At 33.9% G+C, this 22,755-nt stretch overlaps 2 protein-coding genes across 3 annotated transcripts in view; both read right to left on the bottom strand.

The window, feature by feature from the left end:
- Positions 1-15,172, bottom strand: part of LOC117114622 (zinc finger SWIM domain-containing protein 8-like) — a 29,917-nt gene extending 14,745 nt beyond the window's left edge. For both annotated transcript variants that reach the window (XM_033258312.1, XM_033258313.1), the window contains exons 1-8: positions 14,580-15,172; positions 10,530-10,677; positions 9,916-10,010; positions 8,908-9,188; positions 6,559-6,761; positions 5,262-5,463; positions 3,303-4,319; positions 1,817-1,957 (exon numbers count right to left, since the gene is read on the bottom strand). In XM_033258312.1, the coding sequence (XP_033114203.1) occupies positions 1,817-1,957; positions 3,303-4,319; positions 5,262-5,463; positions 6,559-6,761; positions 8,908-9,188; positions 9,916-10,010; positions 10,530-10,677; positions 14,580-14,778 (2,286 nt within the window). In that variant the 5' untranslated portion in view covers positions 14,779-15,172. The remainder of the gene's footprint in view (positions 1-1,816; positions 1,958-3,302; positions 4,320-5,261; positions 5,464-6,558; positions 6,762-8,907; positions 9,189-9,915; positions 10,011-10,529; positions 10,678-14,579) is intronic.
- Positions 15,173-19,271: 4,099 nt separating this feature from the next.
- Positions 19,272-22,755, bottom strand: part of LOC117114619 (40S ribosomal protein S14) — a 13,212-nt gene continuing 9,728 nt past the window's right edge. Inside the window, exon 4 of the mRNA XM_033258308.1 lies at positions 19,272-19,425. Within this exon, the coding sequence (XP_033114199.1) occupies positions 19,358-19,425 (68 nt within the window). The 3' untranslated portion in view covers positions 19,272-19,357. The remainder of the gene's footprint in view (positions 19,426-22,755) is intronic.

Below are 22,755 nucleotides of genomic sequence, written 5' to 3'. Positions count from 1 at the left end.
TTAAAAAAATGGGGGGGGGGGGGGGGGGGAAGCTGGGAGGGGCACACAAGCATTTTTAGGAGGAGCATGTGCTCTCCACACACCCCCTACATACGCCACTGGCTATATACTCTCATGACAACACTGTAAACCAAGCTTTTCTTTAAACATTTAAACCCAAACATCTGTGCAGAGAATGTTTACCCTGCCTTTCTTTAAACCTAAACATCTGTGCTTTGAAGATTTGGTGATGGTTATCGGTAGAGGTTGTGAGGATTACCAAGGCCTTGTAACAGGAAGCTCATTTCCTATCAACCTTACAGTGTGCATTCTACTCAGTTGAAAATTAAATCAACTTTTACTGATAGTAACCACACCTACTATGATTTGCTGTAGTTGTCTATAATGATGGGGTGTATCATTCATATGAAACGTTGTGTGCCCATATACAGTCATGATGTGCCTATATATGGTCATGTGATGTCATCATCACCAGATTTACAGTAGGCATGTAATCAAATGTTTTTGTTAAATACAATTTGATAGCCTAGACAGGGGTTAACATGGAACTAGAAAGATATTTTTTTTCTAGAGGGGATTTTTTATATGTCACTAGTAATAGAATCAACTTTAAAATCGTTTCTTGGCAATTTTTTATGAAGCTTTCGGCCATTACGATTTGCCCCTTTAGCGGCGTGACGTCAGTGTACCGCTGTAACCAAAAATCGTATGGCGGGGCCATACGATCTTTGGTTTACAGTTGCCAAAGGGACAAAATTGTAAATATCCTAAAACTTCATAAAAAATTGGCAAAAAAAAAAAATATTTTAAAAGTTGATTCTATTACTAGTGACATATTTATAATTCCCTCTAGGAAAAAAAATCATCTTTCTAGTTTCCTTTTAAAGTTTTTGCCAGTTGATTTAGGCCAAAGTAATACTGATTCTACACACATTTGCCTTTGTTGGTTCTATGCCAGTAACCACCAAGATATACAAGATAGATATATCAATGTAAATTTTCCGGATAAACATTTAATTGCTGGCCTAAGCAATAAGTTCTATTTTTAAATCATTATGGGATGCTTGAATTTCATTTTAAAGTAGAGTGTGATGTGAAAACAACTCAATAACTGTTTCGGTGATATTAACAAATCTGTTCTGTTTCAGTGTATTTCCAAACAATGTTCGATTATCATGCTATCTATTTAATTATTTAATATAAACAGGAGTGAAAGCAAAATCATAGCAATATCTAAACTGTTGAAGTCAATTGTTATAATTTCATAGAAACACAAATATTAATATTGAGTAGCACATGAAGAAAAATGGCGCAGACAATCAAAAAGTTTTCTACTGAAGTGTTAAATAACAGCGAAAATATTTACAATTCAGACCAAATCTTAGCAATGAATTAATAATCATGTTCTATATGTCCTGAAATGCAATAATTATATTTATCTTTTATACACATTATTTATAATTTTAAATCTATTATCATTGTCCAGTAATACTAAACTATTATTATGTCAAATAATATAATAAATAATTGACATTTGTATATAATCAATATATTTAACAAACTTCCCATTTAGCCAATACTATTCAGCAGAATCCCTACTGAGGAGACACACTTCGGGCTAAAAAAGTGTCCTCTTAGGGATTTTATAAGTTGGCTGTAGTGTTAAAAGGTATACTTTCATTTGTATAGTGGCCAAAAGTAATCAAATAGGGGTGACCCTTAATAGGGGTGTCCCAAAGGTGGGGTCAACTGTAATTATGACATTTCCTCTTATTTTCAATTTCCTGAAAATCTCAAGTGTAATATTATGACAAACCTTATTGGATAATCCAGTGGGTACCTCTGTGTCGAGCTTTGGCGGGTTCACAATCATCTCCTCGGCCAGCTGGATAGCTAGGTGATACGCGTACCATGAATGGCCGTGTACATACAGAGCCTCTGCGTGATTAAACTGTATCTGATAGCAAACATTAAATCAAAACAAAATTTATTTTCTTTAATTTTACATCCTGTCTGTCAGATTAAAGACAATATCTGATCATACTTCAATAATGTATGCCCACAATGTGCCTATATATGGTCATGATGTGATGTCATCATGACCATATTTAGGCATGTAACATGTTTTTACCAAATAAAATTTTAGAGTTTGAACAGAGCTTAAAGGTATCCAGACTATAACATTTTGACAAAAAACTGCTGTATCCTTTTTGTTTTAGTATATTTGAGAGGGTTAACCTTTTAGCATATCCTAGGAGGTCGGCTGATATTCAGGGCCATCTTTTAAATAAATGAAATGTGATGCTTTTATCAGGGAAATCTCTTTATGAGGCTTAGGGAGTGGCTATATATGGTCATGATATTATATCATCATGACCATACAGTATTTAAGCATGTCGCATGTATTTTTTTGTCAAATATAATTTGATTGTCTGATCAAACAAATAATGTCTTTTCATTGGATGCCAGACAATGCTTGGAAGCTCTGACCAGACTATCAACTTTTATTCGACAAAAACGTGTTACATGCCTAAATATGGTACATCATGACTATATATGGACATACAACAGAATTTGGTTAAAGAAAATTTGATAGTGTGGATACTGCATTACTTTAACAGACAAATTTTGAGAGTTAATTCCAAACTACAACAAAGGATGATGTTATCGGTTGACAACTTGACTTCCTGCTCCACAACAGTACAGGAGATTGGATGAGAAAAAAAATATTAAGTACCTAAATCTAAAAAAAAAACATATCAACATACTGCATGAATTCAACAATAGCTATAATTATTATTAAGATAAATGTTCAACATGAAAAACAAAACATTTAGTCCTAAAAATCTAACCATCCTCTCAAAGTGTAATGGGCTGTTGGCTTTTCATGTTGAACATTCATCATAATAATTATAGTAATTGTTGAATTCATGCAGTACTGTAATTGGTTTTTTTTTTTAGATTTTACTACCAATACTTTTTTTTTCTCATCCAATCTCCTGTACTTCATCACGATAACAAATCAAACATTGACAGTTGAAAACAACAGTTTAAAAAGCTGATAATTAATCAATAACTGAGCACTGATCATTATAAAAGTGATGTAAATGCTTGGTTTCCATACAATTGCTATATGTTATACAGCTTTCCGTGATGCTGATTGGTTGGTCGAATCGGGGAGCCTTCCCAACTGCTCGGGGGGGGGGGGGGATTCTCAAAATTAGTTTACCTATGTTTAAATTTAATATTCAACAAAAAATTGGATATTACTTGTGAAATAAAAATTACATGAAAAATCTTACCTGCATCTTATCTTCGATTTTTTTCACATTGTTAAATGGATTGCAAACTTCATCTTTTTTCTTCTTTGGAGATTCTTGAACCTTTGACTTTGTATCGTAAAAGTACACATTTAATTCCTCAGCCACTTTTTTTCCCTCTGGGGCTGCAGCTGCTGCAGCACCTGCTGCAGTTGCTGCAGCAGCATCCTTAGGATCTGCATTTAATGCAGCAGCGACTGCCAAGTTAGATGCCTCGACTCGATCATTAGAACCATCAGAGTCTGCATCATTTTTTTGTTTAATTCCTAAATTCTTCTCTGGAGAGTTTTTATCTGAATGTTTACTTTTGTTCTTCCGTCGGGCACCGTGGTCTTCGTTTGCGGATTCCGACTCATCATCACCCTCCAAATCATGCGATACTCCAACTGACTGCGAAATGTTTTCCGTTTCATCGCCACGTGAATCGGAACTGTCAACAGCAATAAAGTCTGAGTCGCATTCTTCAGATTTCTGGCGATTCTGAGATAATTTTGCCGCGTGCTTTGTATCATTGGAATGCAAGGAATCGGAGTCTTTCATAAGGTATGAACATTCTGGAGAGGCCTCTAATGGATGTTTATCAGTCTCATTGCAAACATCCTCTTCTGACCTACGTTCTGAGTATGTCACACCTTCAATAGGAAAGTCGTTCCAATCTTGAAGGCATGCCTCTATAGCTGGTTTAAATCCAGCAAAAACGTCCATGTCAACTTTACGCACATTTGCCCCACCTCCTCCGACTCGCCGACCTTTCTTTGAACTTTCAATAACCTGCAAATGCCATTTACGAAACTCTGAATCAAGTTCTTTACGCTGCGCAGGTGAGTTAGCAGGATTTAATGCGGCATAACGCCAAAGAGTGACAATCTCATCGCACATACTGGCGCATGAATGCTGGTTCTGCATCGACGAGCTGTTGTTATTATGAGCACGGTGTCCATGGTTACCATGATGAGAGTGAATAGCTGATGTTCGTATACTGAACCACCATACAACAACCTAAGAAAAGCAAATTAAGGAATATGACTAAACCTTAGGCGATATCTACAATAAGAGTAGATTTTAAAGATATTCATGGGGGTTAATAAAAGGTGGGTGGAGAGCCCAGTGGAGAGCAATGAAATTATCTTTAGACTAGGTGGCAACTCTCTAAGCTGGGTGGCCTGCCCACCATAACTACATCCCTGCTGATCTTGACTAAAAATGATGATGATAAATGATAACGATGACGATGACGAGGATGATGATGATGACGACACAATGACAAAGATGATGACAATGGATGATGTTTATGAAGATGATGATGACGCCAACTCTCCTCTTTAAAATGTTTACAACCATATGAATCATGTTAAATAATATCATTTTTTTTCCCTTAATGTAAATGGTAGGTATATCCCAATGGAAATAGGACTTTATTTTCCTTTACAACCTACCATCTAATATTTTGGAGTAAATCAGAATAAATAAATAAAATAAATGTATTTCAGTGTATTTGTCTGCATAAATATCAATAATGATGAATAGAGCAAAAATAATAATATTCTACCAAAGTTTGACTAACTTCCTATAGGCTATGTTCAGACACAACGACTTACGCTAGCGTAACGTTAATCGAGTGGTGCAAACGCCAGTAATATCACGCAATCACTGGCGTACGGTAATCCTGCAACAGACCCCAGATTAGCGTACGGCATTGATTTACGACATTCACGTATCAGTGAATTTGAACTCGGACAGGATTTGACCAATCAAAATAAGCCTAGAAGTTAACTGGAAATAAAATTCGCAAATTACGAATACGAATTTTTTTCGCGCGAATACTTACGCTAGCGTTCGTTAATCACACAGTCTGGACATCTCGCTAGTTGCTAGTTACGCCATGGATTAACTTATGCCCGGCGTATCTCTCAGGTCTGAATGTAGCCTAATTAAACCTACTTGTTCACACGAGATGCATTCTTCAGTGAGTATTTTCAATAGAAAGATCGCATTACTATCACGTCTTCTGAACAATTCACGAATAATTGAGAGTAGATTCCAGACTCCCTCTGGCTCGCGCCCCCTCAAGGGTCGTAATAAATTGGTCCACTCCGCTGAGGCAGCAGGGGCTGGATTTGATAGGTATAGAGAATTTACATCACTGCAAGACAATAGAAAATATTATGCAAAAATAATCCCACTTTACTATCAACATTAAAGCAACACTGAAAAATACAGGGTAAATATATGATAGGTATGGAGAATTTACAAAACTAGACAATGGAAAGTATTGTTTAAAATAATTTCATTACATAATACAAATTAATCAATAACAAAAGGAACTGGGAAACACATTAAATGCATCTAGATACCAGCAAAATACAATGAAAGTCTTGTATGGAATAATCATTAAGGTGCTGCTAAACTCAGTAGCCTCCATCCAGGGTTCCAATGTAAAAGAAGCCACCTCAGAGAAATTGAGTTTTATTTCTCATTCTCAAGTTCATATTTAAGCTTTCTTAACAGCCTTTACTGAATTCTGCTGTATGCAATGATACCAAAGACAATTTAACTAGGAGGCAATTGTTAATACAGTAATAGTAAAAATATGCAAAATACCCTGATTTTGAAGAGGGTTGCTTACATTACGGTAGTTTTCAAAGAAATTTTTTCTTGGTTGTGGGAGTCCATAAGACTTTACCAATTTCTGATTTACAGGAGAATTTTGTTGTTTAAAAAGAATGTATTTTTTTTTATAATAACTTAAACTTTAAATGTACAATGAGAAGTATTAGAAATTCAAATATTCAGTTTTATTGTTCAAGTTGAGATTTTTATGATCCGGGAGTATACAATACTGTAAATAAAATTTAAAGGTGATATTAAATTATTATTATTCTTTTTTTTTAATGGAAAGTATTTACAGAAATAGAACAATACTTGAGTGCTAACTAAATACATTCGAGCCAAATGAAAAAAATACCATAATAATCCTCATCTCATCATCTCAGATAGAACGTTTGATGAAAGTGCAACCAAACAGTGTCTGTGACCTCCGAATGTGTAATTTCCTTAATGGCATTTCTTAATTTGTGCATAATACTACCAGGCCTTGACACTGTCCTACAGCCTATATTGGCCTAAATGTGCTCTCCGATGTGGTACTCGGGAAATAAATGCGCATATCTTGCCTCTAGCTAGCATGCTACAGTACAACTGTTAAATTACAGTAAACGTGAGAACCATTATCACCAACCTAAATACAAGTGGACCAGGTCCGCAAAAGCGTAATAACGTCTTCTTGATGTTCTCATGTAACAGGCTATCGTCAAGATACCATTGGCTGGACTCAGTGGCAGGGGGTCCCGCGGTAGGATCCGGGGCACCACGCACTGTGTTAATAGTATTCGCTTGAGAGGATAATAATTCGTCTAGTAATCGCTGAGCTGTAGGTAGAATCTGAATAATACAAAAAAGTTAGTGAATATTAAGCCTGTTAGCTGATTAAACATATTCTGCGTGCACTTTAAAATGATAAAATATTGTTTAACTTAATATTGACAGAGAGTTGCATAGATTGGACTCCACTGGCTTAAAAGCAAGGAGGAGAGGGAAACAAAAAAGCAGATTGAAGTGAGACCAAAAGTATTTTTATACATAAAATTATTTTTTATTTATTAAACATAAATGAAGATTTACATAATTTTTATATTAAGTACAGTATTAATAATAATCAATAAAAACATATCCTTTTATACAAGCTCTTTTTAATTATTCTGTTACTTTTATACTTTCTGTTTATTTTCATTAGAAATATTCTTTTTTGATTGTCAAGTTTAAACATTGAATATGGTGCAAATTTCAGCCACAGCCTCTCAACCGCAGCCTATTTCTCCCATTGCAAAAGTGGCCCGCCGATTTACATCATAGCTTTCTCCTGCACAGGGGACCAGGTTGAGTTTTGATGCCTGAAATGTAGACTTGTGGTTGCATTTGGTACATCGAATGATTAGTAAGGAGCATAGACCCTGGGGCTGAGTACAGTCCCCTTCAATAACAATACCACCTGTATATAGAAAAAAAAATTTAGCGTAATTTGCAATTCACTTTATCAGTATACGCACTGCAAATTATAATTTTTAAATAAAATATATAATCATTAAATAATAAATATATTTATAAATTCAATTAAAAACATATTTACCATACTGTAAAGTTTCATAATTGTGAGGAGGATATCTAAAAAATCAGCTCAAATTTGCGCAGAAAATCGCTAGGAAAATAGGTGCATAAATGCATTGGTTATATATTAAGGTTTGTTCGAAGCCTAATTTTCGGCAAAATCTGCACAGAAATTGCCCCATATTTTCCGAAATGCTCAGATGGATTTCAAGGCCAAATTTGTGTGCGGAGGAAATATTCCCCACGCAGGCCTTCCTATACGGTCTGGCATATTTATAGGTTACATATTTTGCACATAAGCAATAACATCTCACCTTTTTTACATTTGTGGGCAACTGCCAATGCAGCATTCAAGCACTCCAGGTCTATTAGTCTGTAACGAGTTTGGTGGTAAAATTTGACTTTTCAAATTCAGTTCCTGACTTAGAATGCTTTAGCTTCTTTTCAGATATACTCTCATTGAAATTCTCTTCTTGGGATGCATCAGGTGGAGTAATATCAACATTAGTGCTAGGCCCAGCAGTACCACTTCCTTCCAGGTCAGAGAGGTCACACTGTAGTAGTGCAGCATCATAAACTGGGCCCTGTATAACTACGGTAACTACACCCTCCTCTAGGCATAGGCCTACAAATTTCTTGGTCATTTCATATGTTGGAATGCCTTTAAAAGTACATCTCTTACTTCTCTTTGGCATTTTACCAATGTATACCTCTCAAAATGATGTTCAAACAATTGATAAAATATGTCAAATACTAGTAAATCAACAATCAAAATCTGGGTCACATGAACATGTCAATACACAAGCTACAATAGTACCATATTGTTATGTAATTAAGAAAGGCCATATTCTAAACAAAGAGGGCAGACTGCACTCTTGTTCCCTGTCTTAGACTAAAGCTGGATTTGTATGAATAGCAATTTTGAGTGAATACGATACCATTTTTGAAAGATATTTTGGAACTTTTAATCACTTCCGGTTTCAAAAACAGCACTTATAAACTACCTATTTCTTCAATAATTTTTTTTTTTTTTTTTTTGGTAAATTACTGTACTTGCCACCTTAACTGTATTTTATTATACAGTACTATTATTTTGCATTACTTTTAAAATTAATCGCATGAAAGTTATTCTCTAACTCTGTCATGATAAAAAGAAAAACACACGAACATCAATGCTGACATGTCAGTTAATCGCCAGATTCAAACGGCTGAAATAAATGACGAGACGTCGTCAAAAACCCCAGAAAATAAACTACAACTCTGAAAGGTAACTTACACTCTTTTTCTTACTTTTAAAATTGTTATTTATAAACTATTTGCTGTATCAATTTTATCAATTGTACATTCATAATGAGTATTTTTAAATGATGAGCAGAAATAAATGAAATAGACATCAAAAAGGCAACACAAAATTACATCTTACCTGTTGCGGTAGTTCGCTGATTAAATACTGTGCAAACTTTTGAAGTTGGTCGCGGTGGAGACGCGATAACGATTCTGAGACCGGTGCACGTAGACAGACATTTTCAGCGTTGATTATACGATACAAACACAGCGCAACGACGTGCGAGCACCACTTGCCAGTTAACGTGCAGGTGCAACTGCATGTTGTTATGCATCGTTTGTAAAATGTTATTGCCACGTTAAAAGTATCTTTCATTGATAGTGCTGATGAAGGACCAATGGTTCCGCTGAGGTGAAAACCTGCATAAGAAATTAATTACGAATTCATTGTAAATGAAAATTGCGTACTGTGCATATACCCGAGTCGGGTCCTCTGCCAGTTTTTATTCAGATTCAGATTTCTGAATAATTACTCATTCTATTCACTATTACACAGTACAATGAGTTCTATTTTTAAAATAATCTAGAATTGCTTTTGTGCAATAAAAAAATAATTTAAATATATAAAGTGTAGTGTACAGTAATTGTAAATCTTAGCTCTCAAAGTAAAAACCACTGTGATTTTGTCAGCAGATCTCATCAATGACGGCTATGTGTCCTCCGGAGAAGACGACTACTACGACAGCAATCAGTGCACAATAAATGGTATTTTTTGTGAAAAACTGCAAAACAGTGAGTACTGTTACTTTAAAGTAGTAGGTCTCCTTTCCTTATATAGTATCTTCCTACATTTTTTTGAAGGTATCAGCATAATATGCAACATAACAGTGGCAATGTACATACACATACATATTTAATTTCAAAATCATGTTTATGCTAGAAATGTAAGTACTTAAGTAGACTATCAGAGTAAATGAGATATGTGGAAAGATTGTTAGTGGATGTCTAATTAATCAATATAGGGGTTGTAATTAATGCAATACTTTAGTGCATTACTTGGGCTACAGCATGTACAGTATTATAATACCTGTATAAATTATATATGGCAAACACACAGGAAAAATCAAAACACTTTTTCCACACTAACCGATTTGTAGGACTTCCTTCACAGCTTTATTCTTCAGCAAAAGCTCACCCTTCTGAAATTCTTCTGGGCTTCCATTAGCTAAGCAGGAATACAATCTTAAACATTAAAAAAAATATGTAATAAAAAATTAATATTTATTAAAATTTCAAGCAAGTCAGGGTTCAGGGTAAGGATATTTGAGATAAACACCCTGTGAAGCATAGCAAATTTATTTTTTTATTTTTTAAATTTATTTATATATTCTATTTCCACCAACAGCGCAGAATTACAGTACAGGTAAGAAAAAGGTAAAATACAGTTAATACAAATCTACTCAAAATTTAGGGGTGTTGGACTTAAATTACTATTTTATAGAGTAGGCCTGCGTCAAAAAAAGGTGACCTCTTTTTATCAATCTTGTATTATATTTTTTCTCCTTAGTGGCCCAGGCCCTAAAGTACTGTAGGCCTATTGTATGCCTCCAGTGCACTTCCCCAGCCTATAGTACTCCTCTTGGCACTACTAAGTTAGAAAGGCAATGGAAATTTTCCAAATGTAAAACGTATTTAATTTATGTATCGATTTTCATGTCGGACCCTTTTGTGGCCAATAAAGAATATTGACTAGATCATTACCGTATATCATCTTCATTTTCAGGGAAGCTCCAGAATGAGATACGAAGCTGTAAGTTTTCCGGAACAGGTGGATAGACATTCTCTACTACCTCAAATGGAATGTGGAAGGCTACCGTCCTGGCAGCGAGTTCAACCAATGGAAGCACTTCTATAAAATATAAATCAATTAAAAATTCATTGCATAAACTGATAGTCATAAAAGGTATGGTTTGAATACTTGTCATAAGCTAGAAAAATATAAGTTCACATCAAAACAGATGATGACTAGACATAGATTTAAAGCGATTAAGAGTTTAAAATTAACCGCCTGAAACTAATTAGAAAAAGAATCAAGTTAAAATTATTAAGAATGCGAGCATAACAGTTTACTGTATATCTTCCTCAGTTTAAATAACTAATTAACTAAATTTAGAGTATACAAAACCATTAAAATTATAGTTACTGAACTTATGTACTGGAACATCAGGATCAAAGAATTTACAAAATATTTACAATTACAGTTGCCTGGCCATAGCAAATGGTGGGAAGTTGTTATGGATATTTCAAAAAAAAAGAAACAAAAAAAAAAAGAAAAAGAAAAAATTGATTACCCGAAATGTCCGAGGTTATTTTCGGGCGTCTAGAACACAAAAATTTCACGGGGCATGACCCGGATCCTCTAATGTAGTATTATCAAAGAACTTAAATAGCAGAAGAATGAGCTGCTCCGCGTATTTGCATTAAAATCGATGGCACATTCGCCCTTCTGTGGTTGCAGTAAAATTTGAACATTTTACTAAGTGGAGAAACTAAAGGAAACAAGCGAACAGGAGCAGCGCCTTCATTATTTTTATATAGCGCCGCCGCGCGGTTGCAGTAAAATTGCTCTCCGTGTACCCACAATGCCTTTTGAACGGATGTTCCACTATATTGGGAAGCTGCTCTATCTTCTGCTATTTATCATCTTTGGTATTATCTCGATTGCCCCATCTCTCAGGGCACCCCCACGCCCCCTTTTTGGACATCTCTGAATCCGCCTCTGCTACTGAAAAGATTTTTTGGTTTTTCTATATTTAAAAAATAAAAACCTCATTTGACATTTTAACTTTTTAAGCAACTATTTCAGCCTCAGTGTTCCAATACAAAATTTGTTCTTATAAAATAAAAAAAAAAGCGTAGTATAAGAACGTTTCCATCCACCTCAATTTGTGGTTAAATAGGTACTGTACTGTAATCTCTGTAGTGTAAAGGAAACTCAACAATGGTTATTAAGCATTATATTGTTTAAGGAGAAACTACACAGCCTGTTCAGTACTCTACTTTCTTGTGGTTAGATTAAATTTGTACAGGTGTATTAAGGGCATCAGTCCTTGAAACTGTATTAGCCTATAATAGGCATATGGTTTGTGTGGTTAAAATAAATGTTTTATGTACAGTATTATTTTAAAAGCCATAGCTGTACAACAATGACCAAAACAAACTAAAAAATATAATGAAGTTCAATTCAACACAGGTACAAAATACTGTATTTTAGTTGACTTTAATTAATTATAAATTTTCAATTCTAAAAATGTATTACTGCCTTTTAGGCCAGCCTTTCAAATAGACCAGAGTGCATTATGCCTTGCAAATAAAATTTAAAAAAAGACAATTACTTTTTGGTATTAGTATAGTACTGTAGTAATTAATATATTCATATATATTCAAGGTCTTTATTCAGATAAAAAATTACAGACGGACAGCCAAAAGGCTGCATATGAATGTATTACAAAAATCACTATACAATTAAAAACACCAAAATTTAAGAAATTCACAACACAAAGAAAAGAAAAAAAAAAAACAGGGATGAGAAGCACAGCACCAAACAAAAAACCAAGTTAAAAAGATAACTAGCTATAGCGCATTAACTACTGCAGGACTCAATGTGTAGTGACGTGCGCAAAAAAATAATTTTTCATACAGCTACAGAATTTGAACAAAATAAAGCACAGAATTTAAGCATGAAGTGTATGCCTACTACTGTATATGCTGTTGGTTTTTTTTTGTTTATAGGATAATTATACTGTATAAGCCTATTATTAATTATTTTAATTCTTGTTGACAGTCATCATTTTAATATTAAATGTCTGGTAAATTAAAATGACAGGTTACTAATTTGTGAAAAGCTTGTTTTAAATGCCGCTGCTTAATGGTATTCCCTATTCAACCTCATAATTATTGCGGACAATATGTTTTTGACCATGTTCTTTTGTGTTCATGATCACCTATCAAGTTCAAGTACATGGTGACAAAGGTGTAGGTCAAGGAAAAATCAAGGTCACAACCTAATTAATCGAGTTTTCACTCAAGCATGAAACAAAAATGGCCAGATGTTTTATGCAATAAAAAAGTAATTACTTCATGCAAGGTAAAAATAGTTGCATAGAGATAATTATGCTAATTACTTAAACCAAGCATTGCAGTATATATATAAAGACACTGCTATGTATTATGTGGATGTACTGTACTGTATGTTGTTCTACAGCAAATTTAATATAAAGTAGAACCCTTTCTTGACTGATAGCCCACCAAAACTTATAGCCCACAGACTATCTTTTACGATCTAATTACCTGTAGGAAAAAATGTTTATATTTCTATTAGGCAATATGAGTAGGGTAGCCAACAGCGTTCAACATGTATTATTGTTGGTTAATTACTAATTATTTAGTATGGATGGGTATTAATTGATTAAATATTTAGTTTCTTTTTCATCAATTATAATTAATATTTTATCTTGAATATGGTAAACAAATTAAATAATTAATTAAATTGCTGTCATAATAATAGGCCCTATAGTTAATTGTATTTGTTATGTGGCATATCAAATTTACAGTCTAATTTTTTAGCTCACACTTGTATCTGAAACGAGATTATTTTACCTTGTTTCGCGAATACATTTTTTCAAAGATTGTCAGGAGGGCGGCAAAAAAAAAATGTAAAATAAAATTTTGTTTTTTTCCTGAGATGGGAGAACATTAAAGCAAAATATTATTGGTGAATGTAAACAGTGTAGTAATGGGATGGTTAACTGCTTTAAATTTATATAATTATTAGGAAGAAAAATATACATATTATTTTTGGAGACTTCAAGGCAGCGGTGGGTGCAATAAAAATAAACACTTTTATTTTTTTCTGAAATTTCCCTTTTTTTCAGCGGTGGGTGTGCTAATTAGCCAAAAATTTAATTTTATTTTCATTTGAAATCATCATTATTGCCGGGTGGTGGGTTTGGTAAATAAGGTATAAAAAAAAGCCTGGCCTTACAGCAACATGTTCGTTTAAATCCGATGACACTGGATTTTTCTAGACATCTGCCTTTCCCTTGTCTACATAATATCCTGGATCTGTGCCTATGTTTCTAATTATTTACAGGAAGTATTTTCCACTTTAAATTTAATTCCCTTACATCTAGACTAATCTATAATAACTGCATTAAAAACCATAGATTTATGAATTACAGTGCTATAAATTACATTGAAAAACAAAACAATTAAATAATAAAAGTGAAGTAGTAAAAGCATAACAAATGTAAACAAATAAAATTATACATACTGTACACAATTCTATATTTAAATTTTTAATTAAAAAAAATGTGATTCAAATATAGTCTGTTATTTTAACTTTTTACAGAATTCAATGATTATATTTTTGGGCCTAAAGTGTAGGCCTAGGACTAGAGTAAATCACACTTTCCACACAAGGCATCGACATTGTTGTATTGAAATTGTTTGTTGTAGTACAGTAGGAATACAACAAGGTGAAGTTGAGGTAGGAGTAGTTAAAAATCTTTATATTATAATACGTCTTAAATCGATAAAGTAAACTGGGTCTTTGTTGTCCAGGCCCTAGTAGGAAGGCCTAGTAGTATACAGGCAGGAGAACAAACATCAAGGTGAGCTTGACTGAAGGACAAAAACTCAAAAATGCCCTACCATTGGCAATGACCAACTTTGGTCATTCATTTCTATCTGCATGTTAAACTGTAAACAGAAATAACCTATTGTTATTAGTTATTAACATTCGTTAATTACCATCACAGGTTTCGGATGGAGCTGCCGCTGGCTGAGATGTAGTGGGTGATCCCCCGGTTGCACCTTTCTTCCAACCTCGCCAGTTGTTGCATATACTTTCTGTTTCACTCAACCAAGAACAAAGCGAGTCCTCTTCAAAACGGTCACTATCCTCAAAAGAAAACCGGTCGCCATCTTCCCAATCAAACATAAACTCCATCTCAAGATGTATCTGTATATATTTAAAATCAAATTTGTTTCAACAGAGAACAAAGAAGCGTAGGTAGGCCAACCAAGCTCGAGGCCTTCCTTCGTCGGTTCCTTGGTTGATGTGTCAGACCAGCTGATCGGGAATGGGCCAGGCGACAAAAGAAATCGCCTGAATGAAATTCCGCAGTGAATTAGACTAAAATTACACCGGTAAACGGTTTAAAATCATTGAATAAACGTTTTAATTCCATTAAAACATATTCGAAAATCCAAGCATGACTTTACATGAGAAAAACATGAACATGGAACAAACAATTCACTTCAGGCAATGTTAAAACCCCACACACTGACAATACTACACTTTGTGTTCGCGAACACCTCTCTACCAAAACAATAACAATATGGCACCTGATAACTTCGGACTTTATCGGAAACTCTCGACAAAATCGATTTGGATTCTATCGATGTTTCAAATATTACACCGCAACTAAAAATTAAAATGTGGTCTCTTTAAGGTCTACCATCATAGTTATAATATCTCTTTTACGAGTTATTTTTTATGTAATCAAAAGCATGCAAATAATTTTAATAACTTTTTATTTATGTTAGGAATAATAAAACAGTACCAGTAACTGTTGCCAGAGAGTAAAAATCAGGAAGGTAAGCTGAGAAGAAAATTGACTAGCGCCACCAATTATATTCTACAATTATCGTACTGTAGTAGCGTTCTCCGCGATTTCTCGTGCAAATAATAACGCAGTGTAGGACACACTCTTGTAATTACAATTTACTTTTGAGCTTTGACAAAATATACTGTAATAACTAGTAAGGAAAGTAAAAGTGTTGCGCAACAAATTTACCTCATCCAAGTAGTGTAGTGGGTCTATTTGATCATCACGTTTTATTCTTATTACAGGTCTCCCTCCAAAAAAAGACCACTTTTGGGACCGGGGTTTCCACTTTTTTTTAGTAGATTTGGTATCTCATTAGAATAATAAAGATAAAAGAAATTTGTTAATTTGGGACCACAGGACAGTAGTCTTTAACGTGGTCCTTAATTGGAGGGGTCTTTCATGGAGGGAGACGTTTATTATATTTTCATGTTAAGTTCATCTTGTTTTCTTTTCAGTTCAACTGAACTTGTATAAATGCCATATCTTGTTTAAATTTCAAATAGAAATATACTATCTACAACAACAGCTAGTACCCTATCTATAAAGCGTAGATTCGTTTCATATTAAACGAGTTCTACGTATTAAACGGATATTAAATTGCGCCGCGCAAATAGGCCTATATGTATTATTTTTATTAATAATTTACAGTTAGACTATATCGAATGCTCGTATAAATAATCTTAATTACATACATTAGGTATAGGCTAAGTACTGTATACTAACCTTGTATAATTTTAAATTTCTATCATCAACTTATAATAATATAATAATAATATAGAATTATATAGTGCCTTCATCATACCGCCGCGGCATCATTGGTACTATATTTTTTATTAATATTTATTTACTGCTATTATTATTTTTATTGTTGAATTTTATTGTTATCATTTTTTTAATTCAATGATATTGTTATTCTGATTGTTGTAATTTTGTTAACAGTGCTGCCGTAATTCTTACTGTGACTGTTTTTATAATTACTATCTTTTTAAACTTTATTAATAATGCTCTCCTTGTTAGTGTTTTTTTGAAGATTTGCATGGCGAAGTAATGAGGTACACCACGTAGAAATTCGGAAAAGAACTGTTGTTTGTTAAAAACGCCTCGACGTTTCAATTGAGTTGGCACTGTCTGACTGTTTTACTGTCCTAGACTTTCGTGGGCTATTCTAGGTGTTTACACCGAATAAAACCAATCCAATCCAATCCATAGTCCGATTTTGTTATGTTATAAGAATTTATATTCATTCGATAGCGTATATCTTTTCTATTTTATCGGAATATTTTATATTTGTTTGTTGATCGGGCCCCTTAATATCAGCTCTCCACTAATGGTGAGTAACACGGGCTATCCTCAATAAATAATGTTTAAATAAATAAACTTAAATCACAGAAGGAAGAAGTATGTACGAGTAGTGTTTACTGTGTGGTCATATAATACTTTTTCATTTCTGTTTTAACCGAGCACGTCCGTGTGTGTCTTAATAACACGTCGTCATTTATTGAATAGTTTATTGTTGTATATAAATACTAGGACAATTGATTGCCTGAAAATAACCATAAAATAAAGCTATTTAATCCATACGATTTCTTGGTTAGTTTCGACTGGAATTGCTAGTAATACTGTAATAAGAAACCGCTAAACGTACGTAGACACGCCATCGAGATTCAATATATTTCAATTCTACGTCATTTTCACGATTGTATATACAGGGCAGCTAGTATGGTCCGAGGGGGCGGGTTGGATGGCCACTTTATCTCTAAGCTCCGGGTTTTAGCTATATTTTAGTGATTTCATAATGTAATATTTAATGTATATTTATCGTATTTTATTGTATTTAGCTATTAATACAATCTCTGTATTCGAATATATTTTTACTATGTAACCACTATTGAATGCACCGCAACTACACTAGTGCCAGTGCTACAAACGTATGTAATGTAGGCCTATATTTAATAAACATTATTGTTGTTGTTGTTGTTATTATTATTATTATTACTATTATACTGCAGATGTTTGCTGTAGGAGACTGGAGAACCCCTCGTTCGCAGATACAACTATACATTTTATTATATTCCAGGTCTAAGTACAACAGCAATTCCCGACCGACCACATCGACGATACAGGACTCAGCTACAGTGCACTATAATATTAGGTCGACATATTTCATTTTGGCTACCATAATTGATAGGTTAATATAGGTTCGTGTGTAATGATTTTATAAATGCATTGATGTTTAGTACTGTATCTTTAAAATTACCGTAACTGACTATGATCACATTAAATTTTAAAATAAATTAAATTTTAAGATCTAAAAATTACGCTTATTGACGGACCTATTTACAAACATGAAATAGTTGTTATAAAGCCCGATTTTCTGTAACTGTAGATATTGTACAGTTAGTCTGTCAAATTCGAAACATTTAATTTTCTCAGGTTTTCGATTAGTTTTATTTTTTTTTTGATTTTGTAATCCTTCAATTATGTGCAAGTGATTTTTATGCGCAGCAGCTGAATTGAGATTACCTGAATTGTATGTAATGCGTTTGAGTTCAAGAACAAGAAAGCTCACAATCTGTAGGCCATAGTAGCCTATGTCAATACATAACACCGGCTTTATAAAAAGGATTATAAGATGAAAAATTGATAATCTTATTTTTGTAGTAAATACTATGTCCACGTTTTAATTAATGTCATTTATTAAATAATATACCGTATATACATTACAGTAGTATTTATATTTATAGTACAGTATTGTTTAAATAAGAAATACTACTTCTATGTTTCAAATATCATTTGTTAGTTGCATGCAAATTGAATAGTGTATGGTTTGTATTGCAAGAAATTTCAATGTGAAACAAATGATTATAGTGTAGGTGTAGGCATATAGGCTTGAGGTCTCACCGGAAATTTGATCAGCAAACAAAATGACAAATATGTCATCCAGCCTTAAGATGAATTCAAAACACCAAACCTAGCACCCCTTTCTTTCCTACTGCACAACACCCTTCCTCTCCCCTTCACACACCTGTATAATACTTCACCATTTTATGGGCCATGTACAGCACCCTTCTTACAAGATAAATCAAAATGCCACTCAATTTTTTATACTATACAATAGTTGGAAATCAAGTATGGGACACCAATTAAATAAGGTGAGGTGCGAACTACATGCAATATTTAGGGCCTGAAACCCAGGCTACCCTTTAGATATATGCTACTACTGCTCTTTTTAATGTGCTCACTGGAAATCAGGAATTGGGTGAAAATAATAGCACAAAAACCGAGTCATGTTTTGAAGTCAAGATCGCAGCCAAATATAGCTTAAAGTGAGTGATGTAAAAAAATACAATGTGTACAGTGTTTGTAAACTTGCTGAGAGGTAATTTGCAGTGCTATGATTATTCTCAAGATGTTCTATTTTTGAACAGGACCCTATGCTGCCCAGGCCCAAAAAAAGGTCTGGGCGTAATAACAGAAGTTGTGGCCTTTTGGTATTCAGATATAAACTACTACTTTATCACAATTTTCCCATCACTCCTCTCTTTATCTATTTTTGTCACCCTACAGGCACAGGCTCCCACCTTATTGATACAGAGCTCCAGGGCACTCACACTGGATGAGAAAAAGTGAATGTTCCGTAGGTATTTTTGGGGGAAAAAATTAAACAAAATGGGGTATATAGTGTACTGGAGGCATTCTATGAAGACAATTTCCATGGAAGGAGGAACAAATACTTTCTTTCCCATTGCCTAGTCACACTGGCTGTCCCCACCCCCCACTCTGCACTACTGCTATTTGTAAACACAACAAATAATACATTACAAGAGCATTTGGTTCTCATACAGCAGTTTTAATTACATGACTGAATGTACCAAATCACACATATGATATACAACTATTATCACATCTCAACTTCTACAATCGACGTCCTCGTCGTCCACCCTTTCTGCGGGTACTGTCTGATGGAATGGGAGTAACATCCTCTGTAAGATAACAAAAGAATGTGGATAAAAAAAATTGTAATTTTATTGACCGAAAAAATTCATCGGTTTTCATTATTTTATTTTTATTTTATTTTATTTCAATTACATCCAACAGCGGAATTGCCCATTACAGGAAGTCTTAAACATACAATATATAAAATATAGTAAAATACAAACAAAAAGGAAGCAAATCAACAATAAAGAGAGTTAGGCATTAGGTATTTGATATGAAATTCCTTTTAAGTTCTACAGTACTTTGAAAATTGGTGGCACCAGTCAACATCGACTGAAGAAAGTAGTAACCAATTAAAGCCACATTCATACTGATGAGGCTGACTGGTACAGTAGTCAGCTAAACTGTTTACGGTTAAATAAAAAGTAAGCAAATTAGGTATTATTTAAAAGGAATTTCATATCAAATAGAATTTTATTATTGTTCAATGGACCATTCCGCTAAGAACCGCCGATTGCATATTTTTGCTAAGGTCCCAGAAGAACAGCATTTGTGCATTTGCGGAAGAACACGTATTTGTTGGACACGTGTTTACTCTTCGCACTGTTCTGACTGGTTAGTTGTTAAATTTGACCGACACTCCAGAAAAGGTCTAGTATAGTGATTATTTAATTGATCATTCAATTATAAAAATATAAATCATTTCGTGAATAGATGGAGGAATATTTCCACACAGAATGTTTATGAATTTATTTATAACATAATTGCATTAATCACAGCATTTACATCAATTATACAATTCTTGTAGTAAGTTCTTGATAATCAATTGGAAAGAATTTCTTCATTTTTATCTGTGTCTCATTAGATTATACTTATTTGATCCTATTACATATGCACTTCATAATTCCATTTTGTTCAAAAGTTTTTACATAATTTTTATTTAGACACTTTATCTGAAACACTAGACTGTTATTAGACGTTTAAACTTACCGATACGTCCGATCTTCATGCCAGACCTTGCTAGAGCTCTCAGGGCTGATTGAGCACCTGGACCAGGAGTCTTTGTTCTGATGAAAATTAAAATAATATTAAATATACTCTATTTATCAAACAGAAAAACACCCCACTTGGAATAAATGCAACCTCAATTCACTTAACCTTTTTTCCTCTATAGACCATTTTAAAATCAGATTTATTATGAAACAGCGCTGCCAACATCTCACAACTCACTGGGGGACTTCCAGCGGCCTAGCCTGAGCAGCTGGGTTACAAATAGAGCACCACGCAGCGGAAAGCACCGCTAGACATTTGCTACAGTATAGCAGAAGTAGACAATGGATACGATCTTGCTAATTACTGTAATTGCCATATATGTAAACATTAAAATAGCTTTTTAGGACTTAGACTTGTTCTTAGTATAAATATTTCATGTTTTTTCAGTTTTGAAATATTTGTGCTCGTTAGTGATTTAGTTTTATCATTGATTTAATCCATGATGATAACTACGTAGAGAGAAATGCTAGGCCTCTGAGAGTCCCCCAGTGGTTGTTGCCAGGTCATCGGAAATTTTCATTTCAAATTTCGTGAAAATGGTCTACAGTATAAATGCCCCACCAAATGGCTTTATATATTTGAAGAAACATTTACAGTATACACATTACAGTAGATTATTCTATATAAACAGACTTTGAATAGTAATTGATTTAGCTTATTTAGTTACTGTAGTTATTTATTTTATTTATTCAACAATATTTTTGGGTAGCACTTTCCACATTGCCGACATCAAGGGCCCATTCAAACACATCAATGACAAAACAATATAAAAAGTATTAAGGAAAAATAGAATGAAAGCAATAAGAAACATGAGTATATAAAAGGAGATAACAGTTGTACGGTAGGTACTTCAAAAGTAAACAGTCTTTGTTTGATAGAATTATTAAAGTATTTTCCATTAAGTTAAACCACTGAATAACACACATTACACACATTTGCTTTTCACTGACTCAATACAGAAAATGTATATTTAATGGAAAGGCAACTCTCAAATGTATTTATTTATTTTATTTTATTTACAAAACAACATGTAGTCAGTCCACCAAAGTCAAAGGAAATTGGGGAACGGAAAAATCGCACCACTGGCAATTAAACAACCACAAGGTACATCAACATAATGTGTGGAAGAATGGATGAAGTTGCAAGGAAAAGCAGCGACAAACATCTTCATGCTATTTAGACACCATGAAAAATGGGTTCTACACCGTTAAATAGGAGTTTGCCATCCTGGAAAATTCACTAGTACAGTAACCATCTCCCAATTATGTACCCCTCCGTCCGAACAGAGTTCGAAAATGAGAAAATTCATAATTCAAAGAGAGTTTGAATTTTCAACATCTCAGTGTAGTGAGGGTAATCCTTGGCCATGATACAAAGTACAGGGCTAGGTAGGCCTAAGCCTTGCCATGGGAGAAAAATTTCGTCACGATATATGACTTGGATTTTACTGTTTTCTGCAACAAAATAATACTTTACACAAGCCAAGATTACTTGCTCACTGTGGAGTATTTATTTGAATTATTTCCAAATGGAAACATGACCATAAATGCCCAAAACGAGTGTTATTATTCTTTTCATAAAGATAGCGAATCCATGTGAATAGTGACCCCAATGTTCAAAAAGCTAGATTTACTGTCAGTATGCCTGAACAAGTATGCACAGTTCAAATATAATGTACAGTATCTCGGCTGAAAACGATTGATATTTCTTGCTTTAAACATAGGTTTATATCAATTTATTTGTTTGAATGTTTTCTCCCTTAGCTGATTTAACAATTTAAATTATTTCTGAAGACTTTTAAATACATTTTAAAGTGTTTTTGTGGTTAAAAATGATAGTTCATAATGACGTCAACACTGCAAATTCGGTTCATAAAATCGAGAGTTTGTAAATGTGACGTTCGTGATTGGGAGATGTTACTGTATTACCATCAGGAACTGCCACAGGCAAGGTATTCCATATAGGGAACGAATACACATCTTTTCAGCCTGGGGAACTGATTGCAAGCTAAAACAAAATGGAAGGTGTTTGAAGTAGAAAGGACACCTACTTGTTACCACCAGTAGCCCTGAGTTTAATGTGAAGTGCAGTAATCCCTATTTCTTTGCATCTAGCTGCAACATCTTGAGCTGCCAACATAGCAGCATACGGAGAAGCTTCATCACGGTCGGCTTTCACCTTCATACCGCCAGTCACACGGCAGATGGTTTCCCTGGGTAAGACAAATTCACGATTAGTACAATTTGCAATTCAACTTCATAATATGGACGCAAACTGCTAAATTTTATGTAACAAGTCAAGTTTGTTTACACAGTACAAGCCAT

The sequence above is a fragment of the Anneissia japonica genome, unplaced genomic scaffold (assembly GCF_011630105.1).
Source record: "Anneissia japonica isolate Jap-2015-1 unplaced genomic scaffold, ASM1163010v1 scaffold287836_len1076198_cov165, whole genome shotgun sequence".
NCBI classification, from domain to species: domain Eukaryota; kingdom Metazoa; phylum Echinodermata; class Crinoidea; order Comatulida; family Comatulidae; genus Anneissia; species Anneissia japonica.
Note: the sequence above shows the minus strand (reverse complement) of the source record. Positions and strands in the feature narration are given on the sequence as shown.